General features: G+C 42.0%; 1 protein-coding gene across 1 annotated transcript in view; it reads right to left on the reverse strand.

Moving 5' to 3' along the window:
* PREP (prolyl endopeptidase) overlaps positions 1 to 19,922 on the reverse strand; it is a 212,816-nt gene that overhangs the window by 184,147 nt on the left and 8,747 nt on the right. Inside the window, exons 3-5 of the mRNA XM_073627010.1 lie at positions 18,063 to 18,196; positions 8,181 to 8,311; positions 7,661 to 7,870 (exon numbers count right to left, since the gene is read on the reverse strand). Coding sequence (XP_073483111.1) covers positions 7,661 to 7,870; positions 8,181 to 8,311; positions 18,063 to 18,196 — 475 coding nt within the window. The remainder of the gene's footprint in view (positions 1 to 7,660; positions 7,871 to 8,180; positions 8,312 to 18,062; positions 18,197 to 19,922) is intronic.

Genomic DNA, 19,922 nt, shown 5'->3' on the forward strand with positions numbered 1-19,922 from the left:
GTTTATTTACTAAAGGCAAATCCACTATGCACTACAAGTGCACTGCAAATACACTTGGAAGTGCAGTCGCTTTAGATCCAAGAGGGGACATGCAAGGAAAATAAAAAAACAGCACATATGCTTGGATGATAAAATCAGCAGAGCTTCCCCTGATTTCACATTTTCCCCACAGATTTACAGCGACTGCACTTTTAGTGCAGAGTGGATTTACCTTTAGTAAATCCACCCCTATGTGTGGAGGAGTGACAAGAAGCACTTTGAGGATTGGAGCAGTGCACTTATTATCTCACTAACTGAACTCTAGCAGATATAAAAAGACACAAATGAGCTCAGTAATAATGAATACATCACTAAATGCACTTCTTAAAGTGATTGTAATGTCTCGTTTTTTAGTTAAAAATAACAAACATGTTATGCTGCCCTTTGTAGCGGTTTTGCACAGAGCAGCTCAGATCCTCTTCTTCTCGGGTATCTCTTTGGTGCTCCTGGCCCCTCCCTCTTGTGGAGTGCCCCCACAGCAAGAAGCTTGCTATGGGGGCACCCGAGCCTAGCCGCAGCTCCCTGTGTCCATTCACCTGAGCCGAGCCCCGCCCCTTTTCTCTCCTCATTGGCAGACTGACTTTAACTGACAGCAGCGGAAGCCAATGGCGCCACGCTGCTGTCTCAGCCAATGAGGAGGGAAGACCCGGGCAGCTGAGACACTTATGCAACACCACTGGATCTAGAGGGACCTCAGGTAAGTATTAGGGAGGCTGCGGCGGGCTGCTGCACACAGAATATGTTTTATCATAATGCATAGAATGCATTAAGATTAAAAGCCTTCTCACTTTACAATCACTTTAAAAATGCAAGAAGTCTAAGTACCAGAATTTAACGTGGTACCAGCCTCTCTGGAATGTGAGAGAAAGAAATAGCACAAGGAGCCAATCAGTTCATGTGTTGACAAGGGGCATGCCAATAGAATGGGAGAAGAGTGACAGAGAGATGAGCTCATCACTGTACTGCCTCTCCCTTCACTATCCAGTCACAGGCTGGGGTGGGTCCAGGACAAACTGAGCACAGAGGAAATGGAAACACACAAAGGTAATATGAACACTAGAGTGAATAAACTTATATACATACACACACACACACACACACACACACATATACCCACGCAAGCCACATCCACATAAAGTGGTTCTAAAGGCTAGCCATTTTTTACCTTACTAAAGTAAAAATGTCCTAGTATTTGTATCGCCCCTAACCTCCCTATTTACTTTCCCCGAATCCTACCTCAATAAAGCGCTGTGCCCATTTGCAGCAATGCTGATCTCTGTTCCTCTCCTGACCGGACATGGAGGCAGCCATTGTCAAATCCTGTGAGAAGGGAGCATGGGGTGGGACACTGGCTGCACATGTGCCCCAATAGCACACAGCTTGCTATGGGGGCACACAGCAGATAAGGAGCTTAAAGTGGTGGCGAAGAACCCCAGAAGAGGAAGTTCGGGTCCACTCTGTGTAATACCATTGCACAAGGCAGATACGTATACCATGTCTTATTATTTTAGGGAAAAAAAATTAAAGCCTTTACAACCGCTTTAAGCCATAACCAAACTATTGGTCATGGTAATGGGCAAGAACAATGGTTTGTATCTGATCAGTACTAGTCTTTAACCACTTGAGCCCCGGACCATTATGCTGCCTAAGGACCAGAGGTCTTTTTCCAATTTGGCACTGCGTCGCTTTAACTGCTAATTGCGCGGTCATGCAATGCTGTACCCAAACGAAATTTGCGTCCTTTTCTTCCCACAAATAGAGCTTTCTTTTGATGGTATTTGATCACCTCTGCAGTTTTTATTTTTTGCGCTATAAATGGAAAAAGACCGAAAATTTTGAAAAAAAATGATATTTTCTACTTTTTGTTATAAAAAAAATCCAATAAACTAAATTTTAGTCATACATTTAGGCCAAAATGTATTCGGCCACATGTCTTTGGTAAAAAAAATGTCAATAAGCATATATTTATTGGTTTGCGCAAAAGTTATAGCGTCTACAAACTAGGGTACATTTTCTGTAATTTACACAGCTTTTAGTTTATGACTGCCTATGTCATTTCTTGAGGTGCTAAAATGGCAGGGCAGTACAAAACCCCCCCAAATGACCCCATTTTGGAAAGTAGACACCCCAAGGAAATTGCTGAGAGGCATGTTGAACCCATTGAATATTTATTTTTTTTGTCCCAAGTGATTGAATAATGACAAAAAAAAAAAAAAAAAATATTTACAAAAAGTTGTCACTAAATGATATATTGCTCACACAGGCCATGGGCATATGTGGAATTGCACCCCAAAATACATTCAGCTGCTTCTCCTGAGTACGGGGATACCACATGTGTGGGACTTTTTGGGAGCCTAGCCGCGTACGGGGCCCCGAAAACCAATCACCGCCTTCAGGATTTCTAAGGGTGTAAATTTTTGATTTCACTCTTCACTGCCTATCACAGTTTCGGAGGCCATGGAATGCCCAGGTGGCACAAAACCCCCCCAAATGACCCCATTTTGGAAAGTAGACACCCCAAGCTATTTGCTGAGAGGCATATTGAGTCCATGGAATATTTTATATTTTGACACAAGTTGCGGGAAAGTGACACTTTTTTTTTTTTTTTTTTTTGCACAAAGTTGTCACTAAATGATATATTGCTCACACAGGCCATGGGCATATGTGGAATTGCACCCCAAAATACATTTAGCTGCTTCTCCTGAGTATGGGGATACCACATGTGTGGGACTTTTTGGGAGCCTAGCCACGTACGGGGCCCCGAAAACCAAGCACCGCCTTCAGGATTTCTAAGGGTGAAAATTTTTGATTTCACTCTTCACTGCCTATCACAGTTTCGGAGGCCATGGAATGCCCAGGTGGCACAAAACCCCCCCAAATGACCCCATTTTGGAAAGTAGACACCCCAAGCTATTTGCTGAGAGGCATGGTGAGTATTTTGCAGCTCTCATTTGTTTTTGAAAATGAAGAAAGACAAGAAAAAACTTTTTTTTTTTTCTTTTTTCAATTTTCAAAACTTTGTGACAAAAAGTGAGGTCTGCAAAATACTCACTATACCTCTCAGCAAATAGCTTTGGGTGTCTACTTTCCAAAATGGGGTCATTTGGGGGGGTTTTGTGCCACCTGGGCATTCCATGGCCTCCGAAACTGTGATAGGCAGTGAAGAGTGAAATCAAAAATTCACGCCCTTAGAAAGCCTGAAGGCGGTGCTTGGTTTTCGGGGTCCCGTACGCGGCTAGGCTCCCAAAAAGTCTCACACATGTGGTATCCCCGTACTCAGGAGAAGCAGCAGAATGTATTTTGGGGTGTAATTTCACATATTCCCATGGCATGTTTGAGCAATATATCATTTAGTGACAACTTTGTGCAAAAAAAAAAAAAAAAAATTTGTCTCTTTCCCGCAACTTGTTTTGCAATATAAAATATTCCATGGACTCGACATGCCTCTCAGCAAATAGCTTGGGGTGTCTACTTTCCAAAATGGGGTCATTTGGGGGGGTTTTGAACTGTCCTGGCATTTTATGCACAACATTTAGAAGCTTATGTCACACATCACCCACTCTTCTAACCACTTGAAGACAAAGCCCTTTCTGTCACTCATTGTTTACATGAAAAAGTTATTTTTTTTTTGCAAAAAAATTACTTTGAACCCCCAAACATTATATATTTTTTTAAAGCAAATGCCCTACAGATTAAAATGGTGGGTGTTTCATTTTTTTTTTCATACAGTATTTGCGCAGCGATTTTTCAAACGCATTTTTTGGGGAAAAAACACACTTTTTTAAATTTTAATGCACTAAAACACACTATATTGCCCAAATGTTTGATGAAATAAAAAAGATGATCTTAGGCCGAGTACATGGATACCAAACATGACATGCTTTAAAATTGCGCACAAACGTGCAGTGGCAACAAAATAAATACATTTTTAAAAGCCTTTAAAAGCCTTTACAGGTTACCACTTTAGATTTACAGAGGAGGTCTACTGCAAAAATTACTGCCCTCGATCTGACCTTCGCGGCGATACCTCACATGCATGGTGCAATTGCTGTTTACGTTTGACGACAGACCGCCGCTTGCGTTCGCCTTAGCGCGAGAGCAGGGGGCGACAGGGGTGCTTTTTTTTTTTTTTTTTTTCTTTATTATTTTTTTTGCTTTTTTATCTTATTTTTAAACTGTTCCTTTCATTTTTTTTTTTTTTTTAATCATTTTTATTCTTATCTCGGGGAATGTAAATATCCCCTATGATAGCAATAGGTAGTGACAGGTACTCTTTTATGAAAAAATTGGGGTCTATTAGACCCTAGATCTCTCCTCTGCCCTCAAAGCATCTGATGACACCAAGATCGGTGTGATAAAATGCTTCCCCAATTTCCCAATGGCGCTATTTACATCCGGCGAAAATCTAAGTCATAAAATGCTCGTAGCTTCCGGTTTCTTAGGCCATAGAGATGTTTGGAGCCACTCTGGTCTCTGATCAGCTCTATGGTCAGCTGGCTGAATCACCGGCTGCATTCTCAGGTTCCCTGTTGAGACAGGAGAGCCAGAGAAAAACACGGAAGACGGTGGGGGGGGGGGCTTTCCCTCCCACGGCTTGTAAAAGCAGTCTAGAGGCTAATTAGCCACTAGGATTGCTTTTACATGAAAGCCGACCGCTGGCTGAAAAGAATGATACCAAGATGATACCTAAACCTGCAGGCATCATTCTGGTATAACCATTCAAAGTCGTGAATGGCGTACCTGAAGACAAAAAAATGGTTAACAATAAAGCACAGTAAACGGTAAAGTATAAAAAATTGCATACCTGAAAAGCAAACATGATAAAACATAATAACAATAAAACATTGCAGAATAGAATACAGTAAAAAAGAGCAGAACAAGAGAGAGAGAACAATAAAACGACAACTATTTTTTTTTATTTTATATTTTTTTTTTTTTTTTTACACTTTTTTTGTAACTAACTTTTATAACGGTAACCGGTTCCAGGTTCGGGTCTCTCAAAATGCGATGGCATCTTGGGAGACCCTGTGAAAGTGTGCCTAGTCTGTGCAATGCTGTACCCTACGCTAATACTCAACTAATGAATGGTAGCGTTCAAAACATTCACCAATGCAAAGACCAGGATTGTCAGGACAGGAGGGACAATAATAGCGGGTGTCACGCCTATATTCGCGCTTGCTGCAGACACGACATCTTTTTTGGGGGTTCGTTGGGTAGGGGTACTCAGGAGGACATAAAGAAAATGCCTCTCATGCAGCCGACTGCATTTGGTTGGGGATGTGAATGGGGGAAGTACGGGCGCTGCAGAAGCGGTGGGTTCCCAATTAGGATTGGCGAATGCAGCAGGAAGGGCACTATGGGCACGACGGGCCTGTGTTTGTCTTCTTGGTGGCAGCGGGACACTACTTGTGCTTGCCACCTCACCAGCTTGAACTGCACTTATGGGACTCGCCACGTCACCAAGTGTTACTGCAGTGCTGGTTTGACTACGACCGGGGTGTACTAGGCCGCTGGCACTTGCCAGTTCAATAAAAAGCTACCAAAAAAACTGTTAGCGATCGCAGGGATCAGGCCTGACTCTGCGAATGCTGCAGTTATGCGTTAAGTGTTTTGTAAGTGACAGTGATCGATCGATACTGCACTTGGGTGGGCTGGGCCGGGCGGAGGGGCAAAATGCAGGTGCTAGCAGGTATCTGGGCTGATCCCGCTAACACTGCGTTTTTGGGAACCCTAAACTGCTGGGGACGCCAGTATAGATCTGATCGGATCAGATATTGATCCGTTCAGATACTATACCACTAAGGGAGGTGTACGGTGCGTGCGTGGGTGTTAGCGGTACTGGCGCTAATCTGACGCTGCTTGGGGCTGGTGCTTGCCAGTTCACCAAAATACTACCAAAAAAACTGTTAGCGATCGCAGGGATCAGGCCTGACTCTGCGAACGCTGCAGTTATGCGTTTAGTGTTTTGTAAGTGACAGTGATCGATCGATACTGCACTTGGGCTGGGCCGGGCGGAGGGGCAAAACGCAGGTGCTAGCAGGTATCTGGGCTGATCCCGCTAACACTGTGTTTTTGGGAACCCTAAACTGCTGGGGACGCTAGTATAGATCTGATCGGATCAGATATTGATCCGTACAGATACTATACCACTAAGGGAGGCGTATGCTGCGTGCGTGGGTGTTAGCGGTACTGGCGCTAATCTGACGCTGCCTGGGGCGACGCATATCACCGCCGGGCGATCAGGGGGCTAAACCTTTATTCGGTAATAAACGGCGGGTGCCCTGACACTATAAAAAATAAACAAACTAACCAGCGTCACCCGTAACAGTTATACGGTGATCAGTGGTGAAAGGGTTAACTAGGGGGCCATCAAGGGGTTAAAACATTTATTCGGTAGTATATGGGGGTCCCTGTCGCTATAAAACGCTGACGGCGAACCTAAATATTCAGGTCCCTAACTAGCGTCACCAGCGACACTAATACAGCGATCAGAAAAATGATCGCTTAGCGACACTGGTGACAGGGGGTGATCAAGGGGTTAAAACTTTATTAGGGGGGGTTAGGGGGGTATCCTAGATCTACAGGGGGGTAATACTAACTGTCCTAACACTGTAACTGTCACAAACTGACACCAATGCAGTAATCAGAAAAAAAAAAAAAAAAAAACTGCTGGTGTCAGTTTGTGACGGGGGGGGGGGTGATTGGGGGGGATCGGGGGGCGATCGGGGGGGGGGATCGGGGTGTTTAGTGTGCCTGGCATGTTCTACTGTCTGTGTGTGTGTGTGTTGTGCACTCACATACCTGTCTTCTCTCCTCGGGCCGGAACGGAAATTACCGAGCCGAGGAGAGATGACATCATTTCCTTTGCTGCTGTTTAGCATACAGCAGCAAAGGAATGATGTGATTGGCCGGCGGCGATCGCGAGGGGGGGCCACGAACGGATGGCCTCCCCCTCACCTCTGATCGCCGCTGGACAAAAGACGACCGCCTCGGGCACCGGGGGGGGTCCGATCGGACCCCCCACCCGCGGAAGGCAAATCACGTATATGTACGTGATTTTGCCTGTCCGTGCCACCTTGCCGACGTAAATTGGCGTGAGGCGGTCGTCAAGTGGTTAAGCAGTGCTGTCTTAAAGCAGAGCTAAGCAAAAAAAAATTTTTTTTGTCATTCGGATACAGTATCCCGTCAGTTTTTTGTTTTTTTTTTGCCATGTGTGTACCATTGGGGAGATTTCTCTTCACATCCTATTCCATAGTCAAAACAGCAACATACAGAACATCCCTCCTAAGTGTCACCAAGGTCACCAGAACTAGTGTCCCCATTAGAAGATTTCCCCTCTATTCCTTTTTTTTCTTTTACTTTCAGGGATAACAGTAAACTAGACAAATAGATGGGGGCACAGACAGTATGAAAAACCTGACGGCTTTTCTAATCCCTCCCCACTCTATCCAAATTTGAAAAAAAGTTTCGCTTTTTGTTATACTTTACACTGTCTTATCTTTAAAATCTATTCCTCCCCATTCCTGTTACTGACAGAGGAAGAGTGAGAAGAATACATTTTCAAAAAAAGGTTCACAAAGCCATAAAACAGTAAAATCCAACTGTATAAAAAGGTACTCACCATCACTTTTTCCCTCTTGTTCAGGATAACTGTTATAAAACATTCCAACACCATCATGGGTCCAAGACATGCAACTAAATTTTATTCTTTCCAGAACATCTGGCAGTTCTTCTTGGTTGCAAACTTTCAAGAACTTGATGGTTACCCAGTCTGAGCCACTATTACTTAACCCATAGGCAAAATACTCCCCATCTTCTGTGAAAGCATAGCCTGAAAAAAAGCAAAACATCTTACTCAGCAAAAAGCTGCAATTCTATTAATACATCTGTACTATGAAACATTCACTAATTAAAAGGCTTTTCTACTTGAATCAAGAAAAAGATCTCTTAACCAGTGGGGTGTGTGGTTTTGGCTGCCTATTTGGTTACCTAGAGACTGGATGTTAAGAGCAGCCACATAGCTCCACATTTCTGATTAGCAGCTTTATGATGGGTAACATTAGCGCACAACAGCTTCATAAAAAGATTCAGTAAAATGTGTTTATGCTTTAAATGAACATTAATCAGAAAAGACAGCTTACCTCGCAGAGCAACTGTTCCATCTTCGGAAAATGTATTAGGATCCAGAAATACTCTTGGTTCATCATCTAGAGAATCCTGAACATACATTACTCTTTGATTCTGAAGACCAGAATTGTAGAAATAGTAATACCTGATTGTTTGCAAACAACAACATATAGAGAATGTTAGTATGCATAGAGCAATATGAAAAAACAAAAAACGAAGAATTTACACAGAATTATCAAAGTATCTGTGGATTAAGAGAGAAGAATATACAATATTAGTGACACAGTAGTAAACACATCAAAGCCTAAATGGATTAAGGGTCTGTTATGTAAGAACTCCATCATAAGCTGGCGTTTCCCATACTTTGAGACTATACCAGTGAAAATAACACCTCTCATTGTAGGCAGACGCAGAAGAACAGAGTTGTTTTGTGTGAAAATTGTAAATCTAGTGTCAGCTAGCAGTGGCACACACCTTATACCATATACCTTATACCTATATACCTTATACCTAAATGCCTTGAAAAAGTATTCATACCCCTTGAAATTTTCCACATTTTGTCATGTAACAACCAAAAATGTAAATGTATTTTATTGGGATTTTATATGATAGACCAACACAAAGTGGCACATAATTGTGAAGTGGAAGAAATATGATAAATGGTTTTCAAAATGTTTTACAAATAAATATGTGAAAAGTGTGGTGTGCATTTGTATTCAGCCCCCTTTACTCTGATACCCCGAACTAAAATCTAGTGGAACCAATTGCCTTCAGAAGTCACCTAATTAGTAAATAGAGTCCACCTGTGTGTATTTTAATCTCAGTATAAATACAGCTGTTCAGTGAAGCCCTCAGAGGTTTGTTAGAGAACCTTAGTGAATAAACAGCATCATGAAGGCCAAGGAACACACCAGACAGGTCAGGGATAAAGTTGTGGAGAAGTTTAAAGCAAGGTTAGGTTATAAAAAAAATATCCCAAGCTTTGAACATCTCACGGAGCACTGTTCAATCCATCATCCGAAAATGGAAAGAGTATGGCACAACTGCAAACCTACCAAGACATGACCATCCACCTAAACTGACAGGCCGGGCAAGGACAGCATTAATCAGAGAAGCAGCCAAGAGGCCCATGCTAACTCTGGAGGAACTGCAGAGATCAACACCTCAGGTGGGAGAATCTGTCCACAGGATAACTATTAGTTGTGCACTCGCCAAATCTGGCCTTTATGGAAGAGTGGCAAGAAGAAAGCCATTTTTGAAAGAAAGCCATAAGAAGTCCCGTTTGCAGTTTGCGAGAAGCCATGTGGGGGACACAGCAAACATGTGGAAGGAGGTGCTCTGGTCACATGAGACCAAAATGTAATTTTTTGGCCCAAAAGCAAAACATGAACACACTGTGGCGGAAAACTAACACTGCACATCACCCTGATCACACAATCCCCACCGTGAAACATGGTGGTGGCAGCATCATGTTGTGGGGATGCTTTTCTTCAGCAGGGACAGGGAAGCTGGTCAGAGTTAATGGAAAGATGGATGGAGCCAAATACAGGGCAATCCTAGAAGAAAACCTGTTAGAGTCTGCAAAAGACTTGAGACTGGGGCGGAGGTTCACCTTCCAGCAGGACAACGACCCTAAACATACAGCCAGAGCTACAATGGAATGGCCAAGGGGTGTGAATACCTTTTTCAAGGCACTGTACCAGAGGTAACATGGAAAAATCTGTATGTGTGGACATTTTGGAAAACAGAGTATGCTTATGGAATGCTGGCAGCATGTGTGAAAGGTGCATGAGGGTGAACTTTCACAGTAAAGGTGGCACTTTAGAGTACAGACAGTCCCTGGGTTACAAAGAAAATAGGGTCTGTAGGTTTGTTCTTAGGTTGACTTTGTATGCTAGGTGGAACAGGTACATTTTTTAAGTGTATCCCCAGCCAAAAAAATCATTTTTAAATTTTTTTTGGATAGCATAGGGGAGGTTTAACACCCCTGTAACATTTGTTGTCTGTGCCCCTGTTCAGAAGATTTCACCTCCCTTTCTGTCCCTGTGACAATTGGATTTTGAAAATTTTGGGCTGTCGTGGAAGCAAGGATTGGTGATAAAGCTTCAGTATAGACCATTTTTTCCCATAACTCCTACAGGAGTGAAATTCCCTTCCTAGGGGTACATTTCCTCATTTCCTGTTGATGTAACTTAGGGACTCTGTCTGTAGTAGGATGAGGCAGGTTAGACTATTAAGAATGACCAAACACACAAATAGGCAAACCAGCTGGAGTAAGATTAGCCACAGAAGCATAAGGGCAAGAAAAATGTTAATGTGGTGGACTCAGGTTACCTCCCTGGCCTGAAATAATTCAATTGAGTTTGAATGAAGACTGCTTTTAAAAGGAGAAGTCCAGCTGAGCTTGTTTGGCTGGGCTTCTCCTATGGGTCACAGGAGTGCAATCCGTTTTGCACTCCTGTGACCCGTTTTCAGACGAGAGCAGACTGAAGTCCGCTCTCTGCTGACATCACAGGAATCAGTCCAGGCACCGCATCATCCCGACAATAAAGTCTGGATCTTGAGACGGCCGCTCCCCGCTCCACTGAGGGTGGAGGAGCAGAGCAGAGAGCTACTGATTACAGTTAGCAGCTCTCCGCTTGGGGATCTGAGGGAACCAAGCCATCGGCGATGTTCGATCGCTCGGTTCTCAGCACAGAGGCACTGGGGGACAGATGCAACACCACCTAGGTAAGTATGAATGGGCAAAAAAACCAAAACAAAACCCATACTTTTTTTTTAAATAGAAAGCATGGTTAAAGCATAAAAATAAGTGGTGCAGCGCTAATCCTCACTAGACAAACATGTGTCAAAAAGGTGAGTAAAAAACCCAAGTGTCAAATTTAATACCATAAACAAAATCAGGAGAATATAAATGAAACCGTAATAGGTGACACTAAGCAGCAAATATAGCGAATCTAATAAAAAATAGTAATAGAGTTAATATATCTAATACGTGAAGATAAATAAAGCCTCCTAGCAATTTAGTAAACCTAGCAATAAAATCATAATAACATATAGTGCAAACATATATAGATAAAGAGAGATGGTATACACTGTGTGCAAACAATGCTCAAAAAAGTGACAATGTGCAATGGAGTATATCAATCAAATGGGTCTGTACCCCATATTAATAAGTGACAAATGTGCAAAAAACATCCATCCAACTAAGTAAAACAAAAATGTCCCAAACAGTAAAGTGCAAACGGTGCTTTACACGGAAAGTCCTTGATATAGCTGAAATATGTGACAGCAATGGTTTAACATGCGGCCATTGCAATAAAAGTGCTCAGCGTGGGTAACATCACAAGTGTCTTCGTGTGCAAACGCAGTCCAAGATCCGAGATGTAGTTCCCTCAGATGTAGTGCGGGGGGGGGGGGGTATATGAAAGGCAGGAAGGATCCCAATAGTGTAATACCGTTTACTCAGTTTTATTTAAAAAGTAAATAAGGTACTCACATCATAGATTAAAAACAGCACTTTGTATCCAACGAGCGGCGAGCTCGTAAGCCTCTAACAGTATCTGCAGCCTGTCTCGTCCCTACGCGTGACGTCACACCTCACGTGACTTCATCAGGGGATGCATACAGGCTAAAATCATGTCCTTAAATAGTATAGTATGGGCGGCAATGAGCGGCCATTTTCCCGAAGTGCAAACACGTGTAATGTAATGTATTGCGGTGGCCATTTTCTTGGAGCCGCGCGGTGCAACCAATGTATATGATGTGCGACGGTGTGTGCTGTCAGCTGATTTATGGAACCAATGGACAGCAGCAGGCCAGTGGGAGCGTCTCGCACTGTCAGCAGAGGAGGACGGCAGCTAATGTTACAAACCTCAAACCGCTGTAACAGAGGTTTGAAGAAACAAATAAAAATACAAATAAAAATAACAGTATGGCGGGCTGAATCTATAGTGAATCAGGTACATTCACAAAATAGATAACATGTGCAAAATCACACGCCGGGGCTTCATAAAAAACTCTATATGAGAGACTAAGTAAATGATGTAAAAACGAAAAAAATATGTAATATGAGGCTCGGAAAAAATGGGAAGAGAGAAGCGGCACAGACTGGCAGCAGGCTTAAATAAAATAACTATGAATGGTCTTTATACATAAGTCTAAGACAAAAGGCATTAAATAACAATAATAAATCCCAGATACAAATGACACAGTCGGATAGTAATAGATTAAAAACAGGTTAAATCAATAATAAAGAGACATCAGCATATCCTATAAAATAAGGCTATTAATTCGGCATTTTAGGATTAATAAAAAATGGAGATACAGCTATCGCCAATGTGAGTGGTAAGGTTTAAACAGACACCCAAAAACACACCACTGGTCCACCCATTGGCGATCTTAAAAGACGCCAGAGTAAATAGCAAGGTCTCAAATATAACCGTAGCCGTCTTCCATATGTGATAGCGCGGGAATAATTTTAATTTTTTATAGAAAGCATGGTTAATTCAAAACCCAAGCTGAAAGTTTAAAGACAAAGTTTAAAATTAAGAAAAAAATAATAAATGCACATATTTTTCCAGGAGGCCAAAAAGCATAGTCCTCCAGCTTTCTGCCCATGCCTCTTATGGGCTTTCAGTTAGAAAGTGTCAATAGGCTGCAAGTGTGCTGATCAGTGCACTCTAATGCCCTGTACACACGGTCGGATTTTCCGATGGAAAATGTCCGATCGGAGCGTGTTGTCGGAAATTCCGACCGTGTGTGGGCTCCATCGGACATTTTCCATCGGATTTTCCGACACACAAAGTTGGAGAGCAGGAGATAAAATTTTCCGACAACAAAATCCGTTGTCGGAAATTCCGATCGTGTGTACACAAATCCGACGGACAAAGTGCCACGCATGCTCAGAATAAATAAAGAGATGAAAGCTATTGGCCACTGCCCCGTTTATAGTCCCGACGTACATGTTTTACGTCACCGCGTTTAGAACGATCGGATTTTCCGACAACTTTGTGTGACCGTGTGTATGCAAGACAAGTTTGAGCCAACATCCGTCGGAAAAAATCCTAGGGTTTTGTTCTCGGAATGTCCGAACAAAGTCCGACCGTGTGTACGCCCTATAAAGCTGGATACACATTATACAATTTTCTTTTGATTTTTTTTTCTTTAGATTTACCGAAACCATATACGAGGGCAAACCTAAACACTTTCAATTTGTATGCAATCAAGCAGACCCTTGCACTACATAGTTAAGGGTAAATCTAAAGGAAAGCGAACAACAAAAGTTGTATAGTGTGTATCCAGGTTTAGTCCACTAGGAACTACGAGCCACTTGCCGTGGCGAAAAAAAAAATTTACAGGTTACACCCTAAATATGGGTGCAATATGTTATATGTTCTAAAGGTGAAATTATGCTTTAAAAGAAGAAGTATAGCCAAAGTTTTTAGCTGTACTGCTATGGATTACAGGAGTGCAGTTCGTTCTGCACTCCTGTGACCAATTTTCAGTCAACAGCAGGCTCTGAAACGATCCCAACCTTATGGTAGGGATCCACACAGATGCCTAGATCGACACCTAAGTCAGCCTCTCAGCAAGTCGCTGAGAGCCTGAGCTAGCTTCTCCGGCTCCCTGCAAAGCCCAGAGCTCCAGTGAGAGCTGGAGGGCCAGGGCAGACAGCTAGTGACTGACAGTCAGCAGCTCTCTGCAGCCTGAAGACTGAGAGCTGAGCGATCAGCAGTGTTTCATCACTCAGTTCTTGGTCTTAAAGCCGGTGGGGTACAGATGCACCATCGAACTGATGCGGAATTCACCTAGGCGAGTATCATTTTTTTTTTTTTTTAGGATTCCCGAACTTCTCTTTTAAAGTATATCTATTGATGAATTTACAATCACTACTTTTTTTGCTGTGTCCTTTTGGGCAGTTCTCCTTCCACTTTCTGTTCTGGGGACAAAAAAGCCATCGTCAAGCTGTGAGATCACAAAATGCATGCCAACAGCCATTGCAAAGGAGGAACAAAAGTGTAAGCCACTGCCATGCTATTACCAGCCCACATGCCTTTTAACATATTTTGAAAGGGCCTGCCAAAAAAATGAAGTGTCTATGCTAAAGCACCCTTGTCCAATGCTGATGGATAACAGTCTCCTCAGTAACTCTATTCCTTTGATGGGTACAATCCACCTGTCTGACTATCAGAGTTCGGAGGTTGCTATCACTTTGTGTGAACTGTAAGAGATAGAAATAAAATCATCCAGTAATATATTTGTCCTGGTAATAATCTCCTCTTTTGGTTTGACATCAGAAGACTTAAAGCGGAGCTCCACCCAAAAGGGGAAGCTCCACGTTTTTGACAGGTACACATCCCCCCCCCAAAAGTTCGGCCCCCTTCTGCCTTCCACTGCCGCGGGGCCATTCAGAAAGCGCAGCAAGCTCCATGCATGCGCAGTAGGGAACCAGCTGTGAAGCCGCAAGGCTTCACCTGCTGGTCTCCTTTAAAAGGAATGGTGGCAGCAGCACCCTATAGCCAATTGAAAAATCGGCTGGGGTACCAAAATCGTGGGATCCTTGGACAGGCAAGTGTCCTTATATTAAAAGTCAGCAGCTACAGTAAAGGGGGGGGGGCTGGAGCTCCGCTTTAGCATTGCCTGTAATAGAACCTAGGGTGCATTCACACAAGCAGCATTGGGATGCATTGCCAAAAGCAAGGTAATCTGCCTTAAATCCAATTTCCTGATGGTCAGTATATGCATACTCATGGATACTGCCTTACCCTGTAAATAGGGCAAAACACTGATGTTCAAGCACTGCATTGGGAGATGTGGGAGGGGATTTACCTATTATCCTTGTACATGTAGGAACAACTCTCATGATGGGACTTTAAAGGCAATAAGTAATAGATAGCATCTTGGAATAGTTTAAAGTTTGTAAAGTCTTTATTGTTACAAAATATAAAAATTACAATACATATTAAAAAAGTGGTTGTTATAGAATCTCTAGATACAATGTACTCAAATTGGAATCACCAAAACAAGAAAAGGCGACAATAAACACCCAACGAGTTTCAAAATTGCTTTTCTATCTCCTTCAGGGGTGCATGAACATTAAAGAATGGAAGTTACTATCTTTAAACAAAGAGTACATCTTGAAAGAATAACCAGAATTAAAAAGTGACTGCATATTGTCCCCTAGACATCCCCAAAGAGGCACTGGAACCAGTGCTCAGCCACTGAATCACTGGGGTCGGATAATTCACAGCGGAGAGAGTAATAATGTGTGCTAGGTCTGGAGTGTCTATACAATGCCAGCAATTTGTAAATTGTTTCATTGCATGGTCACCGAGGGTAGAGGGATATTGCTTTAAATGGTGTACGAGTTGTATTGCACCATCTGTACATTTAAACCATGCATTTGGACATCATAGATCTGTCATGATATATTTTACCAAAGGAATTAGGGTCAATGTTTGGACAAGAGGGTTCATGAAAGAGAATCTACCCCAGAGCCATGCCTCCAAAATCTGGAGTCTGAGAATTAGTCTGTGTAGGTAGTCCCATGGTCAGAGGACGAATGGGGATTCCCCAATTTTTGTATTTTTTAACAATAAAGACTTTACAAACTTTTTAAACTATCCCAAGACACCATCTATTACCTAGAATTTACTTATTGCCGTTAAAGTCCCATCATGAGGGTTGTTCCTATATGTACATAGTTCAGGGATATTGGCACTTAATCTGCTACTACTCCTACCGTATCTTGCCTACCTTTTATCCTTATACTTGGAAGTTAAACTTCTTTGAGGGTTCTAGTAGCTTTCTGGGGAGGCAAACTTTTACATAAGGATATGACTTGGATCTTATAATGCCAGCTATCCTCAAGCAGCCTTAGGCTCAGTTCACACTTTTGTGTTGGGGAAATGCATGTGTTACTGCAACACACACCATTCATTCTGAATGAAACCGATCTCACCTTGCCTATGGATGGATGTTTTGCGGAATGCTGCCAGGTAAAGTTTATGTTTGTTTTCTAACAAATTAAGGTACATTGTAAGTTCATTTATTTTGAAATCGCCTGCATAATGCAGCACAGGCGAATATGTAAAAAAACAATGCACCCTAGGGAAAAAGTGTGAACCTAGTCTACGTTAATATTGTTCTACTACAAATGTCTAAAAGAAAATGATTCTGCACTAACCAAGTGAAAAATAAGGCGCTGCTGCTTGTGTAAGCCTAAATATTAAAAGCTCAAAAACATATAATCCAAAAGAAACAAGCGCGTATCCATTAATCAATAAATTAAGTATCAAGCTGTGAAATTAAGATGTGAACAAATATGACCTTAAAAACAAGAATTCAAAAAGTGCATGTGTCACAATATATAACTGTGTAAAAACAATAATTCAAGTGTCACAATATATGATTGTGTAAAAACAAAAATACATATTATCAAGTGAACAGAAATAACAATTGTGCAATATAAAGACAGAAGTCCATGTGTATGATGATCACACCATAAGACCTATGAAAAAACAGGTATTAACTTGTGATATATAGGAACACAGAGTCCACATAGATGATAATATCAGCCTGAAAAAACTTCCAATACTCTGAAACTTGAATGTTCCTGCAGCCAAAACATATAACAATAATGCCAGGATCAAAGAAAAGACCCCACCACCACGGACCAGGATCTTATTATTCCTGGCAGAAAAATTCCTGGGAGTTAATCACTCAATAGGAGATAAAAAAAGGAGGGCTTCATAGTGCAGATAAACTTCAAAGAGGTTTATTAACTAAAAACACAGCAACCACTGCATTCATAAAAATAGAGGAAAAAAAAACGGTTTAAAAGTAGAAAACAGCCAGGGATCAAACCAAATGGCTCAGTAAAAAAAACGTAATAAGGTCAGAATTAGTTGCTCCACCCAACTGCCTCCGTTCCCAGTTGATGCCTTCTATGGAGAAACGCGTGGGGTGGAGCAACTGATTCTGACATCATTACGTTTTTTTCACTGAGCCATTTGGTTTGATCCCTGGCTGTTTTCTACTTTTAAACCATTTTTTCTTCCTTTGTTTTTATGAATGCAGCGCTTGCTGTGTTTTTAGTGAATAAACCTCTTTGAAGTTTATCTGCACTATGAAGCCCTTCTTTTTTACCTCCTATTGAGTGATTAACTCCCAGGAATTTTTCTGCAAGGAAAAATAAGATCCTGGTCCATGGTGGGGTCTTTTCTCTGATCCTGGTATCCAAGAATCTGGCAGGAAAACACTTACCTTTGCTCTTTGAGGCTGGATAAGAGCCCCTTCCCTGAACCGAAGGACAGGTGGATTGTATCGTTGCCGGCAGGCTGATGCATCAGGCTCCTATGATCTCTACAATCTGAGGTCCAACTGATCCGGTAAGCGGCATTATTGTTATATGTTTTGGCTGCAGGAACATTCAAGTTTCAGAGTATTGGAAGTTTTTTCAGGCTGATATTATCATCTATGTGGACTCTGTTCCTATATATCACACGTTAATACCTGTTTTTTCATAGGTTTTATGGTGTGATCATCATACATATGAACTTCTGGTCTTTATATTGCACAATTGTTATTTCTATTCACTTGATGTGTATTTTTGTTTTTACACAATCATATATTGTGACATATGAATTATTGTTTTTAAACAGTTATATAGTGTGACACATGCACTTTTTGAATTCTAGTTTTTAAGGTCATATTTGTTCACATCTTAATTTCACAGCTTGATACTTAATTTATTGATTAATGGATGCATGCTTGTTTCTTTTGGATTATATTGTTCTACTACAGCATGTCAATTTTAATATGTCTGAAATATGCAAGACTGGATAATCCTAGCAACACATACATGTCAACCTCTGCATGAATGCTTTTGGTACCTGTTTCCTTTCTTGAAATGGCAGCTATACTTGGGAAAGTCATAGAGTTCTGTCATCCGATCCTTAAATAGCTTTCGAACTGGACATTGCTCAAGAAAGGGCATTGTCAAATTATTCTGAGCTTCAACAAATGCCTGAACAAAAACAGAAAAAGTGCAATTAAATTAAAATTAAATTTCATGACCAATTAAAAAGCATGGTAATTTACATCATAATGCCCTAGACCCATTTTCTGCTGCACTACTTCCATCATTATATTCTAACATTTTAATATGTGGTGAGCAATGCCAGAAAACAGTGAGGAGTTTTACTACCTTCTGTTCCTACAGGTAAGCATGCAATCCTGCTAGTACAGGCTGCTGTGGAATATAGTTATACATAAAAAGTGAATTCCCAACAAGAGTAATTCTTCACTCACCACTATCTCTAATATCGCCTACTTAAAGAGGCTCCAAAGGCTTTTTTTTTTTAAAATCTTCATGCATTCTATGCACAAAGGTAAAAAACCTTCAGTATGCAGCTCCCCCCCCCCCCCCCCCCAATACTTACCCAGGCTCAATTCAATTGCCATCCAGCAAGGTCTCTGCCTCCTCAATGACTCAGATACAGCAGCGGGAGAAATCCCAGCCGGTGAGAAGGGAGCGGGGGCCCCTTTAGCAAGCGGCTTGTGCTCAAGAGGGGCGGGCAGGCCAGGAGCTCCGGTGGGGGACTCGAGAAGAGGAGGATTGGGGCTACTCTGTGCAATACCATTACACAGAGCAGGTAAGAATAACATGTTCGTTATTTGAAAAAAATGTACCTTTAATCTCACTTTAATGGTTTAGCACAGAGTAGCCCAGATCCTCCAAGTGCCCTCATAGCAAGCCATTTACTATGGGGACACTTGGAGAAGAGGAGAAATCAGGAGTGCCAGCGGAGGACCCAAGAAGAAGAGAATTTGGGCTACTCTGTGCAAAACCATTGCACAGAACAGGTAAGTGTAACATGTTTATTTTTTTTAAATGTACCTTTAATATCACTTTAAGACCTAAAGCAAGTAACGCCTGCTCTCCTAGTTCCCAAAAATTAATATAAGTTAAAATAACCTACTGGATATTAATGAAAAATGTACTCTAGGATGCCATGATAGTACAAGACCCTGCTGTCAGTTGAAGGGACATACATTTAGGAGGAACCAGCCAAACAGCAGCTCTACCTAAATATAAGTTTCCCAAACCCTTTCTGCTGAGATCACATAGCCAGGCAGCTTACTTTGCAATACAGGCAAGTGTTTAAAGTGGCAGTAAACTCTGTTCTACCACTTGTACCTACAGGTAAGCCTATAGTGAGGCTTACCTGTAGGTACTGTGAATATCTCCTAAACTTGCACAGTTTAGGAGATATTCAGCGTGCATGCAGCCAGTGACGTTACCGACACAAGCTCTCTGAAGTCCGGCATACAGTGCCAGACCTTAAGAGCCTGTGCTTTAAACGGTGGCTGCCGCATGCATGTGCAGGAGTGACGTCATCACGCTCCCGGCCACTCATGTAGCTGGAGGACGCGAATCCGGAACGAAGACCTGGGGAAGGTGTCAGCCCTTTCAGCGGTGACAGCGTGGTGCTGGAGGGCTTCGTTCTAAGGTAAGTCTCTCATAGTGTGCTAGTATGCAATGCATACTAGCACATTATGACATTGCCTTGCAGGGAATTTTTTTTTCCCCATCAACAACAGTTACTACTACTTTTAGAGCTTATTTTACAAGCTCTGCATCAGAGTGGGGCAGACAAGAGGCATGGAGTGTAATTTCCCTATAGTCCAATCTTACAGTGACTCTGTCCCATGTAACACAAAATGGGTGTTGTAGAGCAGACAAAACAAAA

The sequence above is a fragment of the Aquarana catesbeiana genome, linkage group LG04 (genome assembly GCF_042186555.1).
Source record: "Aquarana catesbeiana isolate 2022-GZ linkage group LG04, ASM4218655v1, whole genome shotgun sequence".
Taxonomy (NCBI): Eukaryota; Metazoa; Chordata; class Amphibia; order Anura; family Ranidae; genus Aquarana; species Aquarana catesbeiana.